Source organism: Juglans regia, chromosome 1, assembly GCF_001411555.2.
Source record: "Juglans regia cultivar Chandler chromosome 1, Walnut 2.0, whole genome shotgun sequence".
NCBI classification, from domain to species: Eukaryota; Viridiplantae; Streptophyta; class Magnoliopsida; order Fagales; family Juglandaceae; genus Juglans; species Juglans regia.
In genome coordinates this window covers 37,734,604-37,758,089 of record NC_049901.1, presented here as the reverse complement: position 1 = coordinate 37,758,089, position 23,486 = coordinate 37,734,604, and the positions used below count along the sequence as shown (strand labels likewise).

The 23,486-nt window shown below is 36.9% G+C and overlaps 2 protein-coding genes across 3 annotated transcripts in view; one reads left to right on the top strand and one right to left on the bottom strand.

Annotated features, from left to right (window-relative positions):
• LOC109009972 (deoxyhypusine synthase) overlaps positions 1–23,486 on the top strand; it is an 871,604-nt gene that overhangs the window by 242,122 nt on the left and 605,996 nt on the right. The gene's annotated exons all lie outside the window — the stretch shown is intronic.
• On the bottom strand, positions 15,060–18,077 carry LOC109018691 (probable pectinesterase 53). 2 transcript variants are annotated; one of them, XM_019000839.2, is made up of 5 exons: positions 17,642–18,076; positions 17,059–17,248; positions 16,769–16,975; positions 16,414–16,649; positions 15,060–15,589 (listed from the first exon to the last, which is right to left on the bottom strand). In XM_019000839.2, exons 1-5 carry the CDS (start codon positions 17,998–18,000, stop codon positions 15,571–15,573), a joined length of 1,011 nt encoding a protein of 336 aa, XP_018856384.1. In that variant the 5' UTR covers positions 18,001–18,076; the 3' UTR covers positions 15,060–15,570. The 2 variants fall into 2 exon arrangements, with proteins under 2 accessions (XP_018856384.1, XP_018856383.1); XM_019000838.2 differs by having other exon boundaries at positions 15,061–15,414; positions 17,642–18,077.

Sequence of the window (23,486 nt, the reverse complement as noted above, 5' to 3'; positions counted from 1 at the left end):
CCAAGTGGTTGATATTGGGTCTGGTTTATATATTCCATCGGTTAATGCTAGTGGTCACGACCTGCCATGTGTGAGACATGACAGATCAAGGTTTGGTTTTTGGCCACGGGGTCCTGTAATCTGGAAGTCTTTAAACAACAAAAAAGAAACGTAGTTCAATGCATATATGGTTGAATTTCAAACTTTAAATTATTGAGCTAGGAATGTTTATGTTTGTGTCTTTTTTTCTCTGTATTTTTTTTATTTTAAAATAAGTTAGATGTTGATGTGTTTGAATGTTAATTGATAACAGCTTGAAAATTTATTGAGGAATCAATCAACGCACAGTCGGATCCAAGACAGACTTTGTTATCAGAATCTGTGGGCCTAAGGATAGGATGAAAGACAAAATGGTATTTATGAGTTATGACCATTGGATGCTTTGCCGCATGATGGGTTTGTGGCTTTGAGATGGATGGCGTTGTTATCCTCCATGGAGTGAGTAGGGCCTATTGACAATACAGATCCTCGTCATCATCTGTGAGAGCTCAATTCATGTAAAGGTAAGGTCAAGTGTAAATATAGAAAAAAAGAAAAGAAAGAAAGAACAAAGATTGGTAAATAAATTTGAGTTACAGGGATGCGCAATGTTAATAGGAGTTGCTCGCTAAAACAATGTGAAAAGACTCTGCACGACTGGTTCCGAGAGAGTATGAGTTATATATATACATATGAAAAATGATAGTTGTATTTGTGAGTGTGCAAACGTTGTATAGTTGTTTTAAAAAAAGTGAATAAATATAGGATCCACATGAAAATAAATTAATTTTTTAATAGTGGACCCTACTCTTTTTCAAAGCGACTGTACGGCATTTACGCATTTCACGACTGTATATAGAATTACTCTATATATATATATATAAATATGAGTTATATAGAAGGTATGAATTACTGAACAAATATGGAAAAAATTCTTAATACAAGGCTGTAACAGATTCCTATAATCAAGGGAGAAAGATGCAGTGGATTGACATGATTTGATCCCTATAAATGGGGAGAATGATCTTGCAGAGATGCTATCTCTTTGAATCAGTTCTATTGGGCATGATTGCATGATGATCTTTTGAGGATTCCTTAATACGCCCTTGCAAACTCAACGGGGAGGGAATGGCATTGAGTTTGTCCCTTGGAAACGCAAAACGTGTAGAGACCACTAGCTTTGTGAGTCCATCAGTAAGCTGGTCTTTGCTAGAGATAAACCGAACTTCCAAGAACTTCTGCTACACCTTTTCCCAAACAAAATGATCATCTATTTCAACATGCTTTGTGCATGCGTGGAAAACTGGATTGGCCGTGAGGTAAGTAGCTCCGATATTATCACACCACACAATGGGACATTGTTTGACAAAGACGCCAAATTCTTTTAGGAGGGATTGAAGCCAAAGAGATTCGGTAGTAGCATTATACTCAACCTTTGTGCTTGATCATACTACGGTGGGTTACTTTTTAGAGCTCTAAGAGATTAGATTTTTACCAAAATAAATACAAAAGCCGAAGGTAGATTGCTCATCACTTGGGCATCCTGCCCAATCAACATCTGAAAAGATTGACAATTGAGTGGATGAATTGGGTTGAATGAGCAGGTCGGAGTCAACAGAGAACTTCAAATATCTTAGTATGCGTTTCACGGCCGACCAATAATCCTTAGTTGGTTTGTGCATAAATTGGCAAGCTTTGTTTACAACAAAGGCAATGTCAAGGCGAGTCAAGGATAGGTATTGGAGGGCTCCAACAACGCTGCGATACAGAGAAGGATCAGCACAAGGATTTCCTGCAAAAAAGTGAGAGTTGGTGAGAGGAAGACATGGGAGAAGACACAAGTTTGGCTTCATCCATATTTTTTCTTCAAAGTAGGTCAAGTATGTATTGGCGTTGAGTTAAGAAAATTCCCTGTGGAATATGGTGAGCTTCTATCCCCAAAAAATAGCTTAAATCTCCCAAATCTTTCATAGCAAATTCCAAAATAAGATCACTAATGAGTTGGGAGATAGTAGTAGCACTGGAGCCAGTAATTAATATGTCATCCACATAAATCAGGACAAAGATAGTGGTTGAACCAAAGCTGTAAATGAATAGGGAAGTGTCCGAGTTTGAGCTTTTGAAGCCTAGGGAGAGCAGATATTCACTAAGGCGGGAGTACCACACCCGAGGAGCTTGTTTCAGGCCATACAATAGAGGGGAAGTTTGGATCGACATACCCCACGGGTTGAGACAAATAGACTTCTCTGAAAAATATATCATGAAGAAATGCATTCTGGATATCTATTTGACAAATTTTCCATTGTCTGGACACTGCAATACTCAGGATCAATCGAATTGTTGTAGGCTTGACCATTGGACTGATGGTTTCATAGAAGTCCACTCCTTCCTGCTGATGATATCCTTTGGTGACCAAGCGGGCTTTTCGCCCATCAAGTGTGCCATTTGATTTCTTTTTGGACTTGAAAATCCACCTCGAGCCAACCACGTTCATCCCATGTTTAAAAGGAACCAAAGACCAGGTCCCATTTTTCATGATGGCTGTAAATTCTTCATCTATGGCAGAGCGCCACTCTGCATGCTTGCTTGCATCGGAATAACATGTGGGGGCATCAGGTACATTAGTGAATGTAAGAAGAGCTTTGGGCAAGGATGCCATCAGTTAGGGCTGAGCAAAAATCCGACAATCTGACTCCGAATCCGGCTCCGCTCCGGCTCCGCTCCGACTCCGCTCCGGCTCCGACTTGTCGGAGTCGGAGTCGGAGGTTTTTTCTTCTTGACAGTCGGAGTCGGAGTCGGAGTCGGATCCATTGATGATCCGACTCCGACTCCGCTCCGATCCGACTCCGATCCTCCGCCTCCGCCTCCGACGTCTCCCTCCGACTCCGCCTCCGCCTCCGCCTCCGATTTTATACATATTTTATAAAATATGTGTTTTTCTATATATTAATTATTTAAATTTTATACAACTATATCTTATATAGTTAGTTAAACTCAATAATATACTAGTTAAATAATATATTTATACTATAATATATAGACTAAATTTACTAATAATAGTTTAGTATATGTAAATATCATACTATTACAAATTTACAATATTACTACCATGTAACACTAAATTACTAATGTATAAATATAATAGCATATAATACTAATAACTAATGTATATATAATATACTATAAACACTAAGATGAATAATAACATCGACATGTAATATTGTAATACTAATGTATAAACACTAATCTATAAATTTATAATAACATATAATACTAATTAATAATAACTAAAGTATTATTCATATAAATTACTAATAGTCTAATAGTATGAATTACTATATATAAATTAGTAAACCACTTTAAGCCTATATATAAATGACTATATAAATTACTATAGTATCAATTACTAATACTATATTACTATATGATACTATTAAGTTATTAACTATAGTGATATACTAGTATTAGACATTAAGTATACTAATACAATCAGTAATATAGTCAGTATAATACTGACTATATTAAAAAAAATATATATAGTCAATATAATACTAATATACTAATACTATTATATAGTTATACTAAATTAAAATCATTATAGCAAATACTAATATAGAGTTATTCTAATCACTACAACTAATTCTAATACTAATATAGACTATAGTTATAACTTGTAGTATCATAACTATACTAAATCACTATAACTTATACTAATATAGTTATACTAAATGACTATATCTATAACTATATATATCATATAGTATTAATATCACTATTAGTATAATATATAGTATTAATAATAACTAATAGTCTAATACTAATATAACTATTAGTATAACTAATATCACTACTAGTATAACTAATATTAATACTAATACTAATATACTAATACTATTATATAGTTATACTAAATTAAAATCATTATAGCAAATACTAATATATAGTTATTCTAATCACTACAACTAATTCTAATACTAATATAGACTATAGTTATAACTTGTAGTATCATAACTATACTAAATCACTATAACTTATACTAATATAGTTATACTAAATGACTTTAACTATAACTATATATATTATATAGTATTAATATCACTATTAGTATAATATATAGTATTAATAATAACTAATAGTCTAATACTAATATAACTATTAGTATAACTAATATCACTACTAGTATAACTAATATTAATACTAATACTAATATACTAATACTATTAGTGTATTACATATATTTATATATATTAATATATATATATATAAAGTATATTAGTGTATTAATAATATTTCGTATACAATGTCGGTGTCTTTTTTTTAATATTCATATATAATAATATATATCATATATTTTTTTATGAATCTTCATATATATATATATATATATATAATATAAAATAGATTCATATTAATTAGTATATAATGTATATTAGTATATTACTATAGTAACTATTCCTTATAGCAAAAACGGCGCCGTTGCCGTTGGATTACTCATTTAGGTCTGCAGTGCAGCCCAGCTTATCCTTCTTCAAGTTCAAACCCGTGCCTTCTCTCTCACGCAGCGCCGCATCCCTCTCTCGCCCGACGCCAGTCGCCCTCTCTCTCGGGCAGCGCCGCAGCCGGCGTAGCTCTCTTAGTCTTTCACAACCCTCTGGTCCCTCTCTCGCACAACTCCTCCCTCTCGCGAAGCCCAGCCCTCGCGCCCTCTCTCTCGCGCAGCGCCGCAGCCCTCTCTCGCCAATCGCCCTCTCTCTCGCGCAGCGCCGCAGCCGGCACAGTTCTCTCGCACAACTCCTCCCTCTTGCGAAGCCCGTCCCTCGCGCAACCCTCTCGCAGCGGCAGAGCCCCTCTCTCGTGCAAACCCTCTCTCGCGAAACCCCTCTCTCGCGCGACGCGCAGGCGGCGAGGCGCAGCCCTCCTCTCACGTAGCTTCTCCCTCGCGCGGCGTTCTTGCAGAGCCCCTCCTCTCACGCAGGCCGCAGCTCCTCTTGGTAATCCGACTCCGCTTCGACTCCGCTCCGACAAGTCGGAGTCGGATCCGGATCGGATAATGTACATCGCGGAGTCGGAGGTCGGATTCGACCTCCGACAAAGTCGGAGTCGGAGTCGGAGTCTGGGCCCTCCGACTCCGAATCGGTCGGTGCTCAGCCCTACCATCAGTATGGAGCTTTGGTTTGCTGATGTTATTTTTTTATCGAGTCACTATCTGGTGAGGATGTTGCACATGGTCAGTGGCAGCAACAACGGCAAGTCCAAGAGAAGCTTGGGTGGGCTCGAGAGTTATGTGGACTACAGGAGTAGGTGCGACTGGTGATGATGCAGGTGCATGTTCATTAGCATTTGAGTACTCAGGAGGAAGATAGGTGGGAATGCAAGGAGGATCTCTTGAGTGCTACAAAGCGCAACTAGTGGCTAAAGGATTTCATCAATTAGCCAATTTGGATTATGGTCAAACATACAATCCAGTGGTTAAACCAACCACTATACAAGTTGTTCTCCCACTAGCTTATTCCACAGGTTGGGCCATGCGCCAAATTGATATTCAAAATGCATTTCTCCATGGGACACTCTTTGAGGAGGTATACATGACTCAACCGTCTGGTTTTTCACATCTTTTATATCCATTTCATGTTTGTCGCCTCAACAAAGCAATTTATAGCCTCGAACAAGCCCCGAGGGCTTGGTTTTCACGATTGAGCTCTTGTCTACTTCAACTTGGCTTTCATGCATCCAAAGCTGACTCCTCCTTATTTATATTTCATGCTAGATCCACGACCATCTTTATTCTTATTTATGTTGATGATATCATCGTCACCTCTTTGGTTCTAACTACCATTGATGAGCTCCTTGCACTTTTGCAGAATGATTTTGCCGTCAAAGATCTCGGTGACGTCAATTTCTTTCTTAGCATTGAGTTGCAACGACTACCAGAGGGTCTTCTTTTATCTTTGCTGCAGTACATACTTGATTTACTAAGAACAACGAAGATGCTTGAAGCTAAGCCGATATCATCTCCTATGGCATCGTCCCACTCTCCATCGGCTTATGATAGTGATCCCTTCCCTGATACAACTCTTTTTCGAAGCACTATTGGATCACCACAATATCTATCGCTCACTCGACCTAACTTGGCATTCGCTGTTAACCGTGTGTGCCAATTTATGCATCGCCCAACCAAGTTACACTGGCAGGCCGTGAAGTGCATACTACGGTACCTCAAGCATACATTATCTCATAGACTTCTCATCACTAAGTCATTAACTCAGCACCTTGAAGCCTTTTTCGATGCGGACTGGGTTGGTTGCCTTGATGGTTGTCGTTCTACAAGTGCGTATTGTATTTTTCTTGGCAAGAAATTAATTTCCTGGAGCTCTCGCAAACATCCAACAGTGTCCTGATCAAGCACCGAAGCAGAATACAAGGCACTTGCCAACGCTGCTGCCGAATTGCAATGGATCCAGTACCTTCTTCGTGATCTACGAGTTACACTCTCATGTGCTCCAACTCTTTGGTGTGACAACATAGGTGCAACATACATGTTAGCCAATCCAGTATTTCATGCCCGAACCAAGCATGTTGAGATAGATTTTCACTTTGTTCATGACAAAGTTGCTGCCAACACTTTGACAGTTTCTTTCATCTCCACTCAGGACCAACTGGCCGATGTTCTAACAAAACCCAATGTATCCTCGCGGTTTCAACTACTTTGTTCCAAGCTCAACGTGCGTGCCTCCCCGTTACACTTGAAGGGAGTGCTAAGGATCCTATTGAAGTTGCCTCCGAAACTGATCAACAGCAAAATCAATTCAAATAATGAGAATATCTCAACAAAATTTTGTATTTAAATATCTTACTGTAATATGGTTTATTCGATCTCAAGCTCATGTAATAAACTCATTTGTTTATAGTCTATATATAGCAACATCGACTCCTGCAATTGAGGCAAGGAGATTTCCCACCAATCAATTATTTGTGTATTCTAACTAAAAGAAGACCAACCATGAAGGTGGTCTTTTTCAGCCAACCTCAAAATTTTCTATGTAACGCCCCAACTCTGAGAATTCGGAGAGTTAATTCATATAATCTAATAACCAACTCCAACAATCCTAATGTATTTCCAAATCCAAGAATTTATACTTCCAAAACTTCAAATCAAACGTAAATACTTTAAATTAATAACCATCTCATATATCAAATCCTCAATCCAACGACTCAAATAAAAATATCAACTCTTTTTCAAGTTCCGAATAATAAACTAGAATAAAATAAAATTTACATAAATCTCCATAAACTATCTAAATCCATGGAAATCAACTTAATAAGTAAATAACATCCAACAACAGTACTAATACCGTGAGGTCCCCAATATCTATTCACATATAATCTTGTCCACAACCTCTAATATTGATCCTCAGCTGTACCATCAATGTCATCTGAAAATATTATGAAGATTAAGGGGTTAGTTATCAACAACTCAGCAAGCAGAGAGCATATACTATCATGTAAATATGAGCATTTATAATATTCGGTATGCAGAACAAATAATTTACTTTCAGAATGCATAAACAAAGCTTTGTACAAAAACGTTAGAGCAAAATTTCCAGAAAGACAAACTTATTCCCAAAAAAGAAAATTCATTGGCATATCCAAACTGAAACATTAAAGTCATATCATCTCTTAGCATCCCATCGGGATAAATACAATATTTAACTCTCGTGGTAGGGTTATAAACCACCATTATACCCGTAGCTAGGCCGTATACCATGTTTCACTCCCGTGATAGGGTTATAAACCACCATTATACCCGTGACTGGGCCTTAACAGAAAAACAGAACAGATATCATCGGAATCAGATCACATTCATATACAGAGTCATAACTTCATGCCAAGGTTTTCAGATGACACATCATATCAAAACAAAATACTTAATAGCTTTAGATCACTTCACATGTTCGAAATAAATAGAATCAAAAATATTTTCATTTATTCATAACAAAAATTTTAGATTTTCATATTCGCTCTTTTGCATAGTTTAGAAACAAAATGCACAAAATTAGCTCATGTCTACACCAGTCATGACAGAAAATACTTTATCTTATATCGAATTTATGCATATGCAGAATAAACATCTGAGATTGTTTTTAGATCATTTATTTTCAAAAACAAACATGCTTATTTTCAAAGTCAACCTCATTTTATTTCTTTTATGCAAAACTAGTATATGAACCCCGCTTACCTGACTTCCGTGTATTATCAACACCTTGAATCGGAACTCTAGTAGTGACACCACCTAAACAAAACATATACCCAACATTTAATAAACCAAACTAGTAAGCTACTATTTATTGAGTAAATAAACCAAAACAGTCCCTTCTTAACTCAATAACTATCATAACAATTAAACCCGAACAGTACTCTCCTCAAACCATTTGCATTTAAACTCCAAAACAGCCACCTTTTATTAACATCAAACCAACCATAATTATTTCCAAAACCAACAACAGCAACTCCAATAATTAAAACATAACACAAACCATACTTCACCTCCAACCTTCAAATAAATAAATAAAACTCAGCACAAGCATCATATATTTTAGTCATTCAACAATTCAAAACTTGGGTACCTGCGCCACTCATAAAAATATCCAATACAACTAGCTCAAAAGACCCATAAATTTACATCAAATAGTCTCAATTAATAGCCAAAAACAGTCTCACAAAGCCATCCAAAAATCATACTCCTCAACTTTAAAAGTCACTACAGTAGTGCAAAAAAATCTTACCCACGCCACACTTAAATCAGTAACATTACTACATTTCACAACCAACCACAATATCCAAACCATACCAAAGGCTTCAGGAGTGACTTACCTAACAGAGTCACGAAAACTTCAAATCACTTCGAACCAAAACAACCCACTGAAGTCTACGCCCAGAAAATTCACAGCAATCTCTAGTGAAAGAAAAGTGACCTGCGCAAGGAATGATTGAGGGGTTTGAATGTGCACACGGCAAACCCAAAACAGAGTGGGTGTGTGCATGAAAAACAACCAAAGAAAAATAGAGTGAAAGTGGGTCTGAGCGTGTACCAACAGAGGAGAAAAAAAAATGAAAGAGAGCTAGAACAAAGCATAAGAGAGAAGAGTTACCGGCAATAGTGCAAAATCGTGTGGGGGAGATCGACGAAGAAATGCTTCACGAAAGAAAAAATAAAAATAAAAACAAGGGTGCAGTTATGGGGAGGGAGAGGTTGAGAGACAAGTCGATTGAGAGAGTGTATGCTGAAAAGTGAGGATTTTGGATGAGAGAAGGGATACAAGTAACTGCAAGATCATGGGTTTAGGTGCACGGTATGGAGGGATAAGCGGAATCTGCAGCGCAAAGGAGAAAACTCACGAAGAAGAAAAACAGTGCAGCAGAAAATGGGGGGGGGACTCACCCGAACGATGCCATTCAAGCCTCCTTTCAAGTGATCATCAGTCGTGGGCCGAGTTTCATGAAAACGGGCTAAGCTTCAACTGGAAACTGGGCTTAGAGCCCGAGTGTTACATTCTACCTTGGGATTCTACTAGAGCCATGAGAGATTACCATAGATGGGATTGCTTCAGTTCTGGATCAACTGTATTAATTGAAGAAAGCCTCTATCTCCTGCTCCACTAACTTGGATAGGACAGTATATCAACTTTGTGTGTTAGGAAAATTAGTAAGATAGGTGGGAATGCAAGGAGGATTGGCTCTATCATAGCTTTGCAAGCACCCGAAATGTTGATGATAACAGAATGAAAACAGAGTAAGTTTTGAGAGAAACTTCAATCTACAACGTGAAGATTGATTCTGAATGTTCTGCCTCTTCATTTCTCATTAATCTGATATATATACTTACATTGAGACTCACAACTTCTTTAAATCAGAAAGACAACTTCCAAGATTAACTAATAATAGTAAAGACTAAACTTAGTAAACTTAAACATAATATGAAGAGTTTTCTAGAAAATAACATCACATTAAACCAACTTCAATACTCCTCCTTGATGTATTTTTCAGATATTCCAAGCATAGATCTGAGGGACTGAAACTTGTCTCTAGGAAGAGCTTTTGTAAAAATGTCAGCAATTTGTTCTTCTAAGCGACAAAACTTTAATTCAATTTCTCCATTTGCTTCCACTTCACGCAAAAAATGGTACTTGATTGCTATATGCTTGGTTCGACTATGCTGAACAGGATTCTTGGCAATGGCAATTGCTGATTTATTGTCACAAAAAATCTCAGTAGAACCTTGCTGTTTTTCCCCCATATCTTTTAAAATTCTTCTTAACCATATGGCCTGATTTGCTAATCCAGCAGCTGCAACATACTCTGCCTCGGCTGTGGATTGAGCTACATTTCCTTGTTTCTTTGAACTCCATGAAAACATACCAGATCCAAGACCAAAACAGTAACCATAAGTACTTCGCATGTCATCTGTAGAACCTGCCCAGTCACTATCAGTGAAGCCAACCAGCTTTGTTCCTGAAGATTTCTTGTACCACATGCCCAAACCAATTGTTCCTTGCAAGTACCTTAGAATTCTCTTAGCAGTTCCAAAGTGAATCTGACTTGGACATTGCATAAATCTTGAAAGCAAACTGGTAGCAAATAGAATATCAGGTCTGGTATTGCATAAAAAAAGCAAACTTCCCACTAAGCTTCTATAGGTTGATGCATCCACTTTCTTGACACCATCTTCCTTTCTTAGCTTTTCATTAGGAATCAATGGTGTTGCAACTGACTTGCAACCTGTCATATTAAACCTTTTCAACAAATCTTCTGTGTATTTCTTTTGGGAACAAAAGATTCCATCTTCTTCTTGGCTTACTTCCATCCTGAGAAAATAGTGCATCTTTCCCAAGTCAGTCATCTCAAAACTGGCCATCATTTCCTTTTTAAATTTTTCAATTATCTCTGCATTATTTCCTGTAAAGACAAGATCATCAACATACAAGGATACAATGATCATTTCAGCACTATTTTGTGACTTCACATACAAGGTTGGTTCACTTTTACTCCTCCTGAATCCTTGATCAGTAAAGTAACTATCAATTCTTCCATACCAGGCACGTGGTGCCTGTTTCAATCCATGCAATGCCTTTTTTAATCTGTAAACTTGTCCTTCTTCCTTTATGAATCCCTAAGGTTGATTGACATATACCTCTTCTTCTAGAATACCATTTAAGAATGCTGACTTTACATCTAGTTGCCAGATTTTCCAACCCTTTTGAGCAGCAAGTGCAACAAGTGCTCTTATAGTGTCCATTCTTGCAACAGGAGCAAAAGTTTCATTGTAATCAATTCCCAACTGTTGTACATAGCCCTTAACTACAAGTCTTGCTTTATGCTTCAGTATTGAACCATCGGTATTCAACTTGGTCTTGTAAATCCATTTAACTCCAATGATTTCCTTGTCTGCAGGTTGAGCCACTAATTCCCAAGTTTCATTTTTCTCAATCATTCTTATCTCCTCTTCCATAGCTTTCAGCCACACACTTTCTTTTGATGCAGCTGCAAAACTCTCTGATTCAAGAGAAGTGTAATTGCAATGTTCATAAACATCACTCAGTAATCTTGATCTTCTTATGGGAGATTCTGATGTTGATTCTTCATCACTATTGGAGGAAATCTGTTGGGTTGCTGTGGGGCTTCCAGCTTCATTTTCCAGAGGAATACTTACTTCCTCTATTTCTTCTTCTATCTCAGATGATGGTACAAGTGGTATCTCAACACTTTGTTGAACCACCTTCTCAGCTTCCCAATCCCAAGAGGCATTCTCATTAAACCTCACATCTCGGCTAACAACAAGCTTTTTAGTTTTCAAGTTAAAAATTCGGAAGCCTTTTGAAATGGTGCTATAACCCACAAAAATACCCTTCTTAGCTTTCTCTTCCAATTTACTTCTTTTCTGAGATGGAACATGGATGTAACATATGGAACCAAACACCCTTAGAAAACTTGCAGTGGGTTTTATTCCACTCCATGCCTCATAAGGTGTATGATTTTCTACTGCTTTTGTTGGTACTCGATTAAGTAAAAACACAGCAGTATTCACTGCTTCACCCCAAAATTCTTTAGGCAACTTTTTCTCAAATAACATGCACCTTGCCATCTCCATAACTGTTCTATTCTTTCTCTCAGATACTCCATTCTGTTGGGGAGAATATGCTACTGTTAATTGATGCTCAATCTCTTCTGTTTCATAGAATTTCTCAAACTCTTTGGAGTTATACTCAGTGCCTCGATCACTCCTTAATGACTTAATTTTATGACCAGACTTATTTTCAACCAGTAGCTTAAACTTTTTAAAAGTTCCAAAAACTTCAGATTTTTCTTGAAGAAAATATACCCACATCATTCTAGTAAAATCATCTATGAAGAGAATGAAATACCTACTTTGATTGTGAGTTGAAGTTCTCATTGGACCATACACATCAGTGTGAACCAGCTCCAATTTTTCTTTAGCTCTCCATGTGCTTTCCGAAGGAAAGGGTAACCTGTGTTGTTTCCCAAGCATGCATCCCTCACAAACTTGTGCTTCTTTTTCTAAGAGAGGTAAGTCCCTCATCATCTCCTTCTGGTGCAGCAATCTAAAGGAGTTGAGATTTTAGTGTCCGAATCTTTGGTGCCATAACATAGTATCTTCCACAGTTGCCACCATAGCTTTAAGAAAGCTCCATCAAATAGGAAAATTCCTACTTCTTCCCATTTTTACCTCAGCAAGTTCAACTTTGTTTTTTTCATCATATATTTTGCACAAATTATTCTCAAAGTATAAAGAATAACCATTTTCCATCATTTGACCAACACTCAACAGATTTTAATCAAGATTAGGAACAAGTAATACATCTTTAATAAACTTTGTACCTTTCTTTGTCGAGATGGCCACTGTGCCTTTTCCCTTGGATTCAACCATATCTCCATTACCCATCTTAACTTTGGTTTTAACAGAGGGATCCAAATCAATGAAGATGCATTCATCTGAGGCCATGTGGTTGCTACACCCACTGTCAATGAACCAAAGTTTTTCTTCTTTTGTAATAGCTTGGCAAGCAAAAAACAGATGCTCACTTTCTTCCTTTTCTTCATAATAATGAGCTTGATGATTGTTTTTTAATCTACAATCTTTTTCCATATGTCCAAACTTCTTGCAATTCCAACATTGAGGCTTCCCGAGATGATAGTAGTTCTTCTCAAGATGATTTGTTTTTTTACAAATACCACAAGGTGGAAACTCATTTTGCTTTTCTTTCCCTTTTACACTTCCTTCTTTCTGAATGTAGTTTGTGTGCTTTTGATCTTTATGTGGTTTCTTCTCATAATCTTTCACTTTCTTATTTTTCAGAGTTACTTTAGATTGAAAGGCATGCTCTAAGGAACCATCACTCCTTCTTGCTATTCTCTGCTCATGAGCTTGAAGTGATCCCATCAGTTCAGTAACTGATAAGGTTTGTAGATCCTTCGATTCCTCAATTACTGCAACAATGTGATCATATTTTTATGGAAGACTAATCAGAATTTTTTGAATGATCCTCTGATCAGCAGCCTCTTCACCATGAGCACGCATTTGATTAACAATTTCAATTAATCTAGAGCAATACTCTTTCACCTCTTCAGATTCTTTCATTTTTAAATTTTCAAACTCCCTTCTAAATCCTTGAAGTTTGATTATTTTTACCTTTGCATTTCCTTGAAATTATGACTGTAGGATTTCCCACGCACCCTTTGAAGTATTGGCCCTCATCAATCTTGGAAAGATTGATTCAGTCACTGCTTGTTGCAGAATAAACAAAGCCCTTGCATCCTTGGTGCTTTCTTGTTTATATTGTGCAGAGTTTGAGACTCCTTCTAAAGGAACTGCAACTCCTTTTTCTACTACATCCCAGAGATCCTGAGATAAGAAAAAAGTCTTCATCTTTATGCTCCAATAATCGTAGTTCTCACCACTGAAGATGGGAACTGATGTAGTTGCTCCAAAGGCAGCCATTAACGACCGTTCAGATCAACCTAGTCAGCTCTGATACCAATTGTTGATGATAACAGAATGAAAACAGAGTAAGTTTTGAGAGAAACTTCAATCTACAACGTGAAGAATGATTCTGAATGTTCTGCCTCTTCATTTCTCATTAATCTGATATATATACTTACATTGAAACTCACAACTTCTTTAAATCAGAAAGACAACTTCCAAGATTAACTAATAATAGTAAAGACTAAACTTAGTAAACTTAAACATAATATGAAGAGTTTTCTGGAAAATAACATCACATTAAACCAACTTCAATAGCATGAGGGATTATTTCAGCTTGTGGGGCTTCCAATTGTGGAGGGGCCGTATGAGTGGTCGGATCTTGAAGATATGGGCCCATGAATTGGATGGAGCGGCACGTGTACTGTTTTGGGTTCCACCGATGGGCAGCACATATATAAGACACACTTGCCATCATTTTGTAGCACTACTTCTTACTCTTTGTAGATCGACAGCCTGAGAATCTGATAGTCTAGTGCGTGTAGCTCGAAGATTGCCGGAAGGTGGTAAATAGACCATCATCCATCTCAAATAAGAAAAATGAACAAATTTTACACTCTGGCTTGTAAACCATGGGAGAGGGAGGGGAGGGGAGGGGCCACTCGGATCAATTTCTTTTGTGGATTGAAAAGATGTGTTTAGGGAGAGGTCTTAAATTTGGCTAGAAGTTGGCTAAGCGGATGAGCCATTTTAGACTGCTTGTTTAAAATGGGCTGTATGCCCCCCCTCCCTCCAGCCAGCTCTCTGTCTCTCTCTGAGTGAGTGGGCTTTGTCTTATCACTTGTTTGGATCCATTCCCATCGATGATTCTGTTCCTTTCTTCAACTTTGACACGGTTAATTGATTTAGAGATGTACCTTTAATTTTCTTTAGTTTCAATTAAATATAATTCGTTTTAATAGCCTCAAATTAATAACAATAGCCTCAAATTAATAACAATAATAAAAAAAACAAAAGAGAACAACAAGTGGAGCATAAGAGACATTAATTTATCATATGATTTGTGACCTTTCTAATTAATATATCCGAAAACATTATTTATGTTGGGTGAGGTTCCCACTACTTGATATTCTTCTACAATGATAATAATATCATCAAGAAGAGAAAAATTTCACACCGTCCAATATCAAGACTTTTACAAAGATGATCAATAACTGTAAAAAAGAAAATAAAAAAAAAAATTGTGGATTTATTACAACTTAATCCATTCAGACCCATCAATGAAGCTAAGTGAAATAAAAGGCTTGGCTTCCTCATCAGTAAGTTCCCTGGACCATGACACTCTCCCTGCAAAGCTAGCTCCTGGTCCTGTGCACTTGTACTGCCCATAAAACACAGTCCTGCATTCGCACCAGAAAACCCACAAAACATAAAAAATCAGCAAAAACCAATTACCTTCATGCATGCGCATGCTTGCTTGCTTTCTCTGTTCTGGCCGCCAAAATGAAACTTCCAACGTCATGAGCCAACCACTGGGAGTAGGTTTGCTTAACTGTCTAGATAACATGCGTATGCCTGTATGGTTGTACTAAATTACACAACCTTTCTAGGGTGGATATACGGTGTTCTTTTTATATGTATGTACTGTGGTGCATTACACGTAGACTTTGCAGTAGCAAAGGAGGAAAAGGACAATAACATATGTGATGGATTAGGTCACAAAATTGGATGTGTGGTCGATGTTGCGCCGGATAATGCCATTTTGGTGTATAAAATAAAGAGAAATGGCCAAGTCAAGTAGTTTTGGATGGATAAAGATGAATGAAATGGGAAAAGATGAGCACTTGGGTTCTTGCATCTGCAGCACCCATGTACTGCAGTAGATCACTATGGAAACTAGACAGCACCGTCCCACTTCCTCTAGGGCAAAATGGGTCGGCAAAATATATTGAAATAAAACAATTTTTTTTTTTTTAAGAAAAAGAGAAAGAAAATCCACTGAGGCAAAATGGGCCCAAGCTATATATATATATATAATAGTTGAGAAAATTGATTCATTTTTTTTTACACGAAGTGGAAGTACTAACAACTTGTAATAAATGCAAAAGTGGACCATTTTCTTCAGCTTGATTAATATGGCTTTAAAATCACTTCGGTGAGAGAAAATCATTGTTATTATGTGCATAATGTATGGTTTAAGATTATTGGGCTTGGTTTCCAAGAACCTCGTGCATGAGTAATGTAAAGGGTTTAAGCAGAGTCATTGGTACCTTTAAATTGACATGTTAATTAAAGCAATCATGGGGTATTTAGTCTACTAGTTGTTAGAAACTGCAGATTTTCTTTTTCTTTTTCTTTTTCTTCTAGAGAGAGAGAGAGAGAGAGAGAGAGAGAGTTACATTTCACGATTAGGGTCACCCCAGTTATACCAGCCTTTGGGAATGATAATGTTGTCCATGTATGTGTAAGCGAAGACGACCCGAGAGAAAGGACCCCATGCCCTCCCAAGGAAGAGTGCTCCTGAGCCCGTGACCTTACAGTTCACGAATGAGAAACCCGTGTCGTCTAAAAGGCTGCTCCTCCCTTGAGCTGTTAGGGCCCCCATGTTCTGTGCTATTGCATGCACGTGACATCCCTATATATATATATATAAATCCATCATATTTTATATAATAGTATTCGAAATTATTTTACCACAAACTCACTCACTCACTCGGAGATTCAATTCTTTTAATCGTGTCTTAAACTAATTACCTCGAAAAGAGATAGACCATTGCCAAAGATGAAGTCCACAGAACCTTCAATGTAACAATCCTTGTAATAGTGCCTACCCACATGGTCATAGAGCGTGTCCTGCGCTCCCAAGAATCTACACCCCACGAATGATGCTGTGTCTGCTGATATTCTAAGTGCCACAGCTTGCTTTCCTATTGCCCCTGGTGCTGGAACTGGGGTTGTGTTCTGCATCACATTCTCTATCACAATCAGACTTGCAGAGAGAGAGGAGAGAGAGAGAGAGAGAGAGAGACGGCTTTAGTAGGTACCTTGAATGTGATGTTCTTGGCAAAGAAATAAGGGGAATTCACAGCAAAAGTTGCAGAAGCGTAGGTCCCCATGGGCTGCCCTCTTGGTCCTGGTGTTTGGGCTGTGTCTCCCCATTGCACAATTGTTTTATCTGCGCCTGCTCCTTCAATGGTTATGTAGGATTTTAATTGCGGTATGTTAACTTTCTCCCTGAAAATTCCAACATTTCCAATTAGACCGATTTCTCTGTTTCACAATTGTGGCAATTTACAAGCCTAAAGAATATTTTCACACAAAAAAAAGGAGATAAGAATCATAAACACTTCAGGTACTAGAACATTAAAAGACAATTCATCAGCTGCAAAGTCGACTTGCTTGGCCAACAGTATTTTGAATACGAGGAAAAAGACACCACAAATTAAAACAAAAATGTGAGTTTTAATTTATACCATATTGAAATAGAAAAATAAAAAATAAATAACAAGAATCGTCCCACTTTGGTAGAGTCCAGATAAAAACAAGCATTAAAAGCTAATCAAACAAACGACAACTGTATAAACAGAATTCCATTAGAATGGAACAAAATGTAGGCCAAGTACTCACGTGTAAACACCTGCATGGACCTTGATGACCACTCTCACAAGGTTGATAAATGGTAAAGAATCAATCGCATCCTGAATTGATGTGAAATCTCCGGCCCCCGGATGTTTAGCCACAGTAAGAGTGTAAGAAGGGAACAGCTTATTCTTTGCGGTTCTGAAAACAGTGTGTTTGAGTTTACCTACAAACTTGACCCACTTCATAAATTGCTGTTCTGAGAATTGGGTTCGGGTCATATTCCTTGCTAATTGCTTCCCCATTGAATTCCTCGGTCGAAATCCTTTGGTGTGGCATCGACTTGGGCTTACGTTAAACAAAAGAAGAAGAAGAAGAAGATAGAAAGCGTGCCTTAGTTTTGACATCCTGAAAGAGAATGGAACCGAGAAGTAGAGAATAGTATAGAGGGAATGTTATTTGCAATTCGAAGTGCCATAGATAGTGGCTCTGTGTATTCTTTATATATACATGTGTACCGGTTAGTACTGGTTTTAGGTGGAAAGTGAAGCAGCCTTGGAGAATCAACGACAGAAAGTGAGAGGTCACGGGTGCTTCTACTGACAACTATGTTGAGAGAGAGAGAGAGAGGTTGTACTGAAAACTATCTGAGCCTCAGATCAGATGTTGCACTTTTTGTTCTTAAAAAAACATTTATTTCTCAAAAAAGTTTGCACCTTTTGTTGTTGTTTTTTCGTTTGGTGGTGCCCGTGAGTGTTCCCTCCCCCTGTTTGTGTGTGAAAATGAATATATTCGTGAAGGGTTGATTGCCTGTTTCTGTGATGCAATTATCCTAATCCATTGTCACCAACTTAATTCCTACCTTCTGTTCTAAGTAGTGAATGCCAACTCCTGTACAATGGCTAGCAAATAGTTGGATTTAAAATTAAATGAGTAATACTACGTATAGTCGTGCAGTGTGTAAATACCATATAATTACTTTAAAAAATAGTGTGGTCCACTATTAACAAATTATTATTTTTTCATATGGATTTCGTATTTATTCATTTTTTTAAAAATGATTGCACGACGATTGCGCACTCACAACTGCAACTATCATTTCTCAAATTAAAATAGCAACGCTAGATCATGATCACCCGGGCAAGCTTCTCATGATATACTTCTTTTTTTCTTTTTTCTTTTACGGGAAATTCTACTTTTTTTCAAAGAGCTTGTTTGGACTTTCACGCCTAAAACTAGTAGGTATAGGTTAGTTGTTTTCTAGATACAGTATCGCATAAGTTTATTTTTACAAATCATCTCATCTCAATTCATTTCATCTCATTTAATTATTACAAGTTTCTCAATTTTATATACAAAATATAATAAATAATTCAACTTTTCTAAATTTTAAAACAAAAATTATATTAAAAAATTATTCTAATAATATTTTATTCAACTTTCATCTCATCTTATCTGTGTAACCAAACGTTATTTGTGTGGGCATGCAATTTGGTGATATCAGCTACAGTAAACTATTTACATCAGAATATCACTGCTTTGGAATCCTCTCATTCTATATATCTTTATCTGTGTAAGCTGTTCTTGATTAATCTATTATGAAGTTTTAAAAGAAAACTTATAATAGAAAGAGTGATTAGAAAAAAATAGGGAGTGAAACTATTTATATATATATATATATATTATAACTACATGAATTCCATCTTTGGCAATAATTTTCCATGAGAGAGAGAGAGAGAGAGAGAAGCCTTTGATGAAGCTTGTTTGCAACATGACGAGCTACTCAAATGAGGATTTTCAAGGATATTGTTTGAATGTTGAGTTGGTTTGGGTTCAGTTATAATTAGAACTAAACCCATTAGATTTGTGTAGTGACGTCCCATAATTGAAAATATGGGACACTGTTGTAAAATGGTCCATTTCTAACTTAAAATGAGGAAACAACAATTCACATGTTTTGGAATCTGGGAATTATAGGTATCCGAGTCATGTGGAAATAAATAAATTGCAAATATGCATGAGAGGAAAATCTGGTTGGCAAAGAGCTTTCTGTTTTCTACAAAAAAAAAAAGAAAAATATCATTTTCCTCAAAAACACACCAAAAAAATCTCCTTTCATCTTTATTTTAATCCTGATTTTAATGATTAATGAACTGAAGAACCAAAACTACATTTCAGAAAGGTTTCTTCTCAAACATATTTTCTGTCCAAATTAATTTTCTTTCCTAAACATAAAACTTTCTTAATCCATCAAAGATATTTTAGAAAGCATATTTTGTTTTGCCTAAACTGATCACTGTACTTACAAAACTTTTTTTAGTGACGAGACAATCTCGTTTGTTTTCACAACTCCTCTCAACTCATCTCATCTCATCTCATATAATCTAATTATTATAACTTTTCTAAATTTTCATATAAAATAAAATAAACAATTCAATTTTTTTAAATCTCAAAATAAAAATAATATTAAAAAAATATATTCTAACAATATTTTTTAAAATTTTAACTTTAACTTCAACTTATCTCATTTCATCTTATCTGTAAAAACAAACGAGATTATTTACGACATAATTAGGCCCCGTGAGCAACAAAAAAACAAAATGCGGGCCGGGTCACCTTCTACCTCTACTCATGTCAAAGTTAACCAGACGGACCAAATCAAAATTTGATCAAAGTCACCTTCTACTTTTTTTTTTTGTTTTTTTTAAAATGAGTACGTGAAATTGACATACCAAATTAAGATTGTATTTAACATTAATATTTCTCTATTATTGGGGCAATCTCTTATCTGTCCTCAAATAGCTGAAGTTGATGACGGTGATAAGATCAAATTAAGGGAGTTGCGTGCCTTATAGCATAAAGATCATATCCATCTCGTTAGCATGCGTCGCCTTCTAGTATGAAAGGGAGTTGTTTACTTACCTTTCAATTATTAATATTCCTATCCTGTATTAGTCTTCTTATTCATATCGATTATTGATCTAATCATCTTATCAGAAATGCGTGCCCTATATATACACGGGAGTGATTGAGTTATGATGAGTTGAGTTGAATTATGATAGTAGTATATTTTTGTGGGTTCCATTAAGATTGGTTTAACTTTTTAGATTGAGATGAGTTTAACTTTTTAAGTTGAAATATATATATAAAGTAAGTTGAGATGAATTTAACTTTTTTATAAAAAGTTGAAAAAGTAATGAGTCCTATCAATGATTGATTTGAGATGGATTGAGGTTGGTTCAACAAACAAACACAACTTTAAAATTCTTAGACTGAGAGGACGGTAGACCTATAAAGCGAGCTCTATAACATTTGTTAAACGATTGGTGTTACCTGAGAAATTCATTTGGGCAATTGTAAATACTATAAGGTTCACTCTAAGAGTTAGGGTAGGAATCTAATTAGGAGATTCAAGTCCCTCGAAGGTTACTCACAAAGATCAAATCATAGCCTATCACAAATCATATTATGGGTAGGTTTAATTTTAAAAAAGAATATCTATATATGCTGCCTCTGATCAATCACATGATATGCATGTCCCAAACGGGTACTCATGCATAATAATTGTAGTTTCTGTCAAATCCAAGCAAGTATGAAAAGCTGGAATTAAAAGAACAGCTACTTGATTTCTTAGGTTGTAGAAAAGGGGAATTAAGGAATGTTGCCAAGAAACAAAGGGTAAGACCACCTCAATTATACGATCCGTGACCAAAACTCGAGAAGTAGCGGGTGCTATCAAGTGGTCAGTTCAACCAATAATGGGTGGTCACGAGCAGCCTCCTATGAGGGTTATGTTTGGTTTCTAATTTTCTTTTTCAAATATTTTTTAAAGATTTTCAATTTCAATCTAAAAATCTTTTAATTAGTCTCAAAATAATTTTCTCAGCTCCCTCGACAAAACCTTTTATCTACTAATTTACAAAAGTTTTGGTGAAAAGAATAATACAAAAATCAAAACAACTTTCACAAAAAATACTAAAAAAAAAAATCCACAAAAAACTCCATTGTTTCAAATCTTTTGCTGCAAAATTCTAAGTCCACCTCAAGAAACAAAAGCAAAGTTGCACTCGGCAACACGGCTTCTCAAACATTTAAAAACTAAACCCATGTTCAAAACAGCTAGCCCCATGCATGTTCCTAGGCTTAGCCACCTCTTTCACCTTCCTTTCGCCAAAGTAGTAGAAGTGAGCTTTTGCAACGAAAATTATTTCCGTTGCTAATAATACATCATTTGCAACGATTAAAAGTATCTCATTGGAAATAGTTGGATTTGCAACGACAAATTCTCGTTGGTATTAAACATAATAGTGCTTCCAATGATATTTTTTTACAATTCCAACGAAGACAGGCGTTGCAAATCAGAATACACATTCCCAACGACCATAATTTGGTTGCAATTTCAGAAAATATAGTCCCAGTGACGCCCAAAGAGAAAGCATCAAATATGTCCACCCGACACCGCCGCCGCTGCCGCTTGGTGGCGAGTTCAAAGGAAGGATGGTGGGAAACTTGAAAACCGAATCTGGTTCCTTGGAAAGAAGATCGAAATCGAACGTCATGGCTAGGTCAACAAGTGCTTGACCCACGAGCCCATCAATATTGCTAAGTCCTAGAGGCGTAGGATGCGGCATGCAAGTGGGGGAAACAATGGATGAGACAAGCCCAGCGGCCAAATCAACACCAGAATCCACAGTAAGACTTGGCTCAACAACATTTTGAGGAGGGGAAGCAATGGACGCCTTACCCTCAATTGGGCGAGAACGTTTCTTAGGGGTTTTAGACAATATTTTGAATACCGTACCAGAAGCCGTACCGATCAAGGCACTGGAACAAAATATTTCGGTACCTGTACCCTTTCGTGTACCGTTTCGTGATAGTCGATATATGAATAAATTATATATAAATACATATATATATATAAATTATAAATAGTCTAGTCTGAATTGAAAGTCAAAAAATAAGCTTGTAGTTTAAAAAAATGAAAAAAAAAGGTTTGAAGGCCTAAATATAGGCCAGTACAGGCCAAAATTGAGGCCGGTACGGCCGGTATTTGGGCCGGTATGAAACGTAAATGGTACCTGTATCGGCCGATACGGTACGAAATTGAAAACAATGGTTTTAGAAGATGGGGGGAGGCAGGTCGTTTCTCGGAGGAAGGCACCACAACCTTCAATTTGCCACCCTTGACTTGAGAACGATTAGGCACAACAAAGAAACGGTTGGTTAAATTAGGCACAATTGAGGACTATATCGACACAAGATCGTTCTCGGTTGGTTAAATCGATAATGATTTTCTTATCATCGGGAACCCTTCCCCAATTGGCCCAAATAGCGAAGTCTCATCTCTCATCCTCAGAGCCTAGGAATTCCCAGCCTTGACCAAAAATAAGGAAAAAAAAAATTGCCATTGTTTAGCATTCAAATGGCAGCTCTCAAATCGCGCTAAATGCTAAGAACGAAGGCGAAAGCTATAGATGTTACCTGGCAAGCCTTTAACAGAATAGAAAGACAAGAATTCATGAGTGGTTAAGTCGGGATACACCTCCTGAAGAGATTCAAGAACCATACGGAACACTATGAAAGAACACAGAAACACCCGTCAAGCATGTGAATGAAGTTGAGCAGGAGCTAATCCCAACAATCAAGAACATCGCGCATATGGAGACAGAAGGGGAGGCATAAACCATGCGTCAGGGCACAAATGGGCAAGGTGACTCTTCGTACAAAACCCTCCTCATCAACAGCACCCTCAAAGGGGAGGTCAAAGACCATGGAATCCAGAATGCGATATGAAACCCTCAATCTTGTTAAATCCCTAGCGGTGAGGGAGGAACGCCAGTTGAAGCCTTCAGAGAAAAGAACAGTTTTTCCAACGAAGGACTTTGGTGGAGAG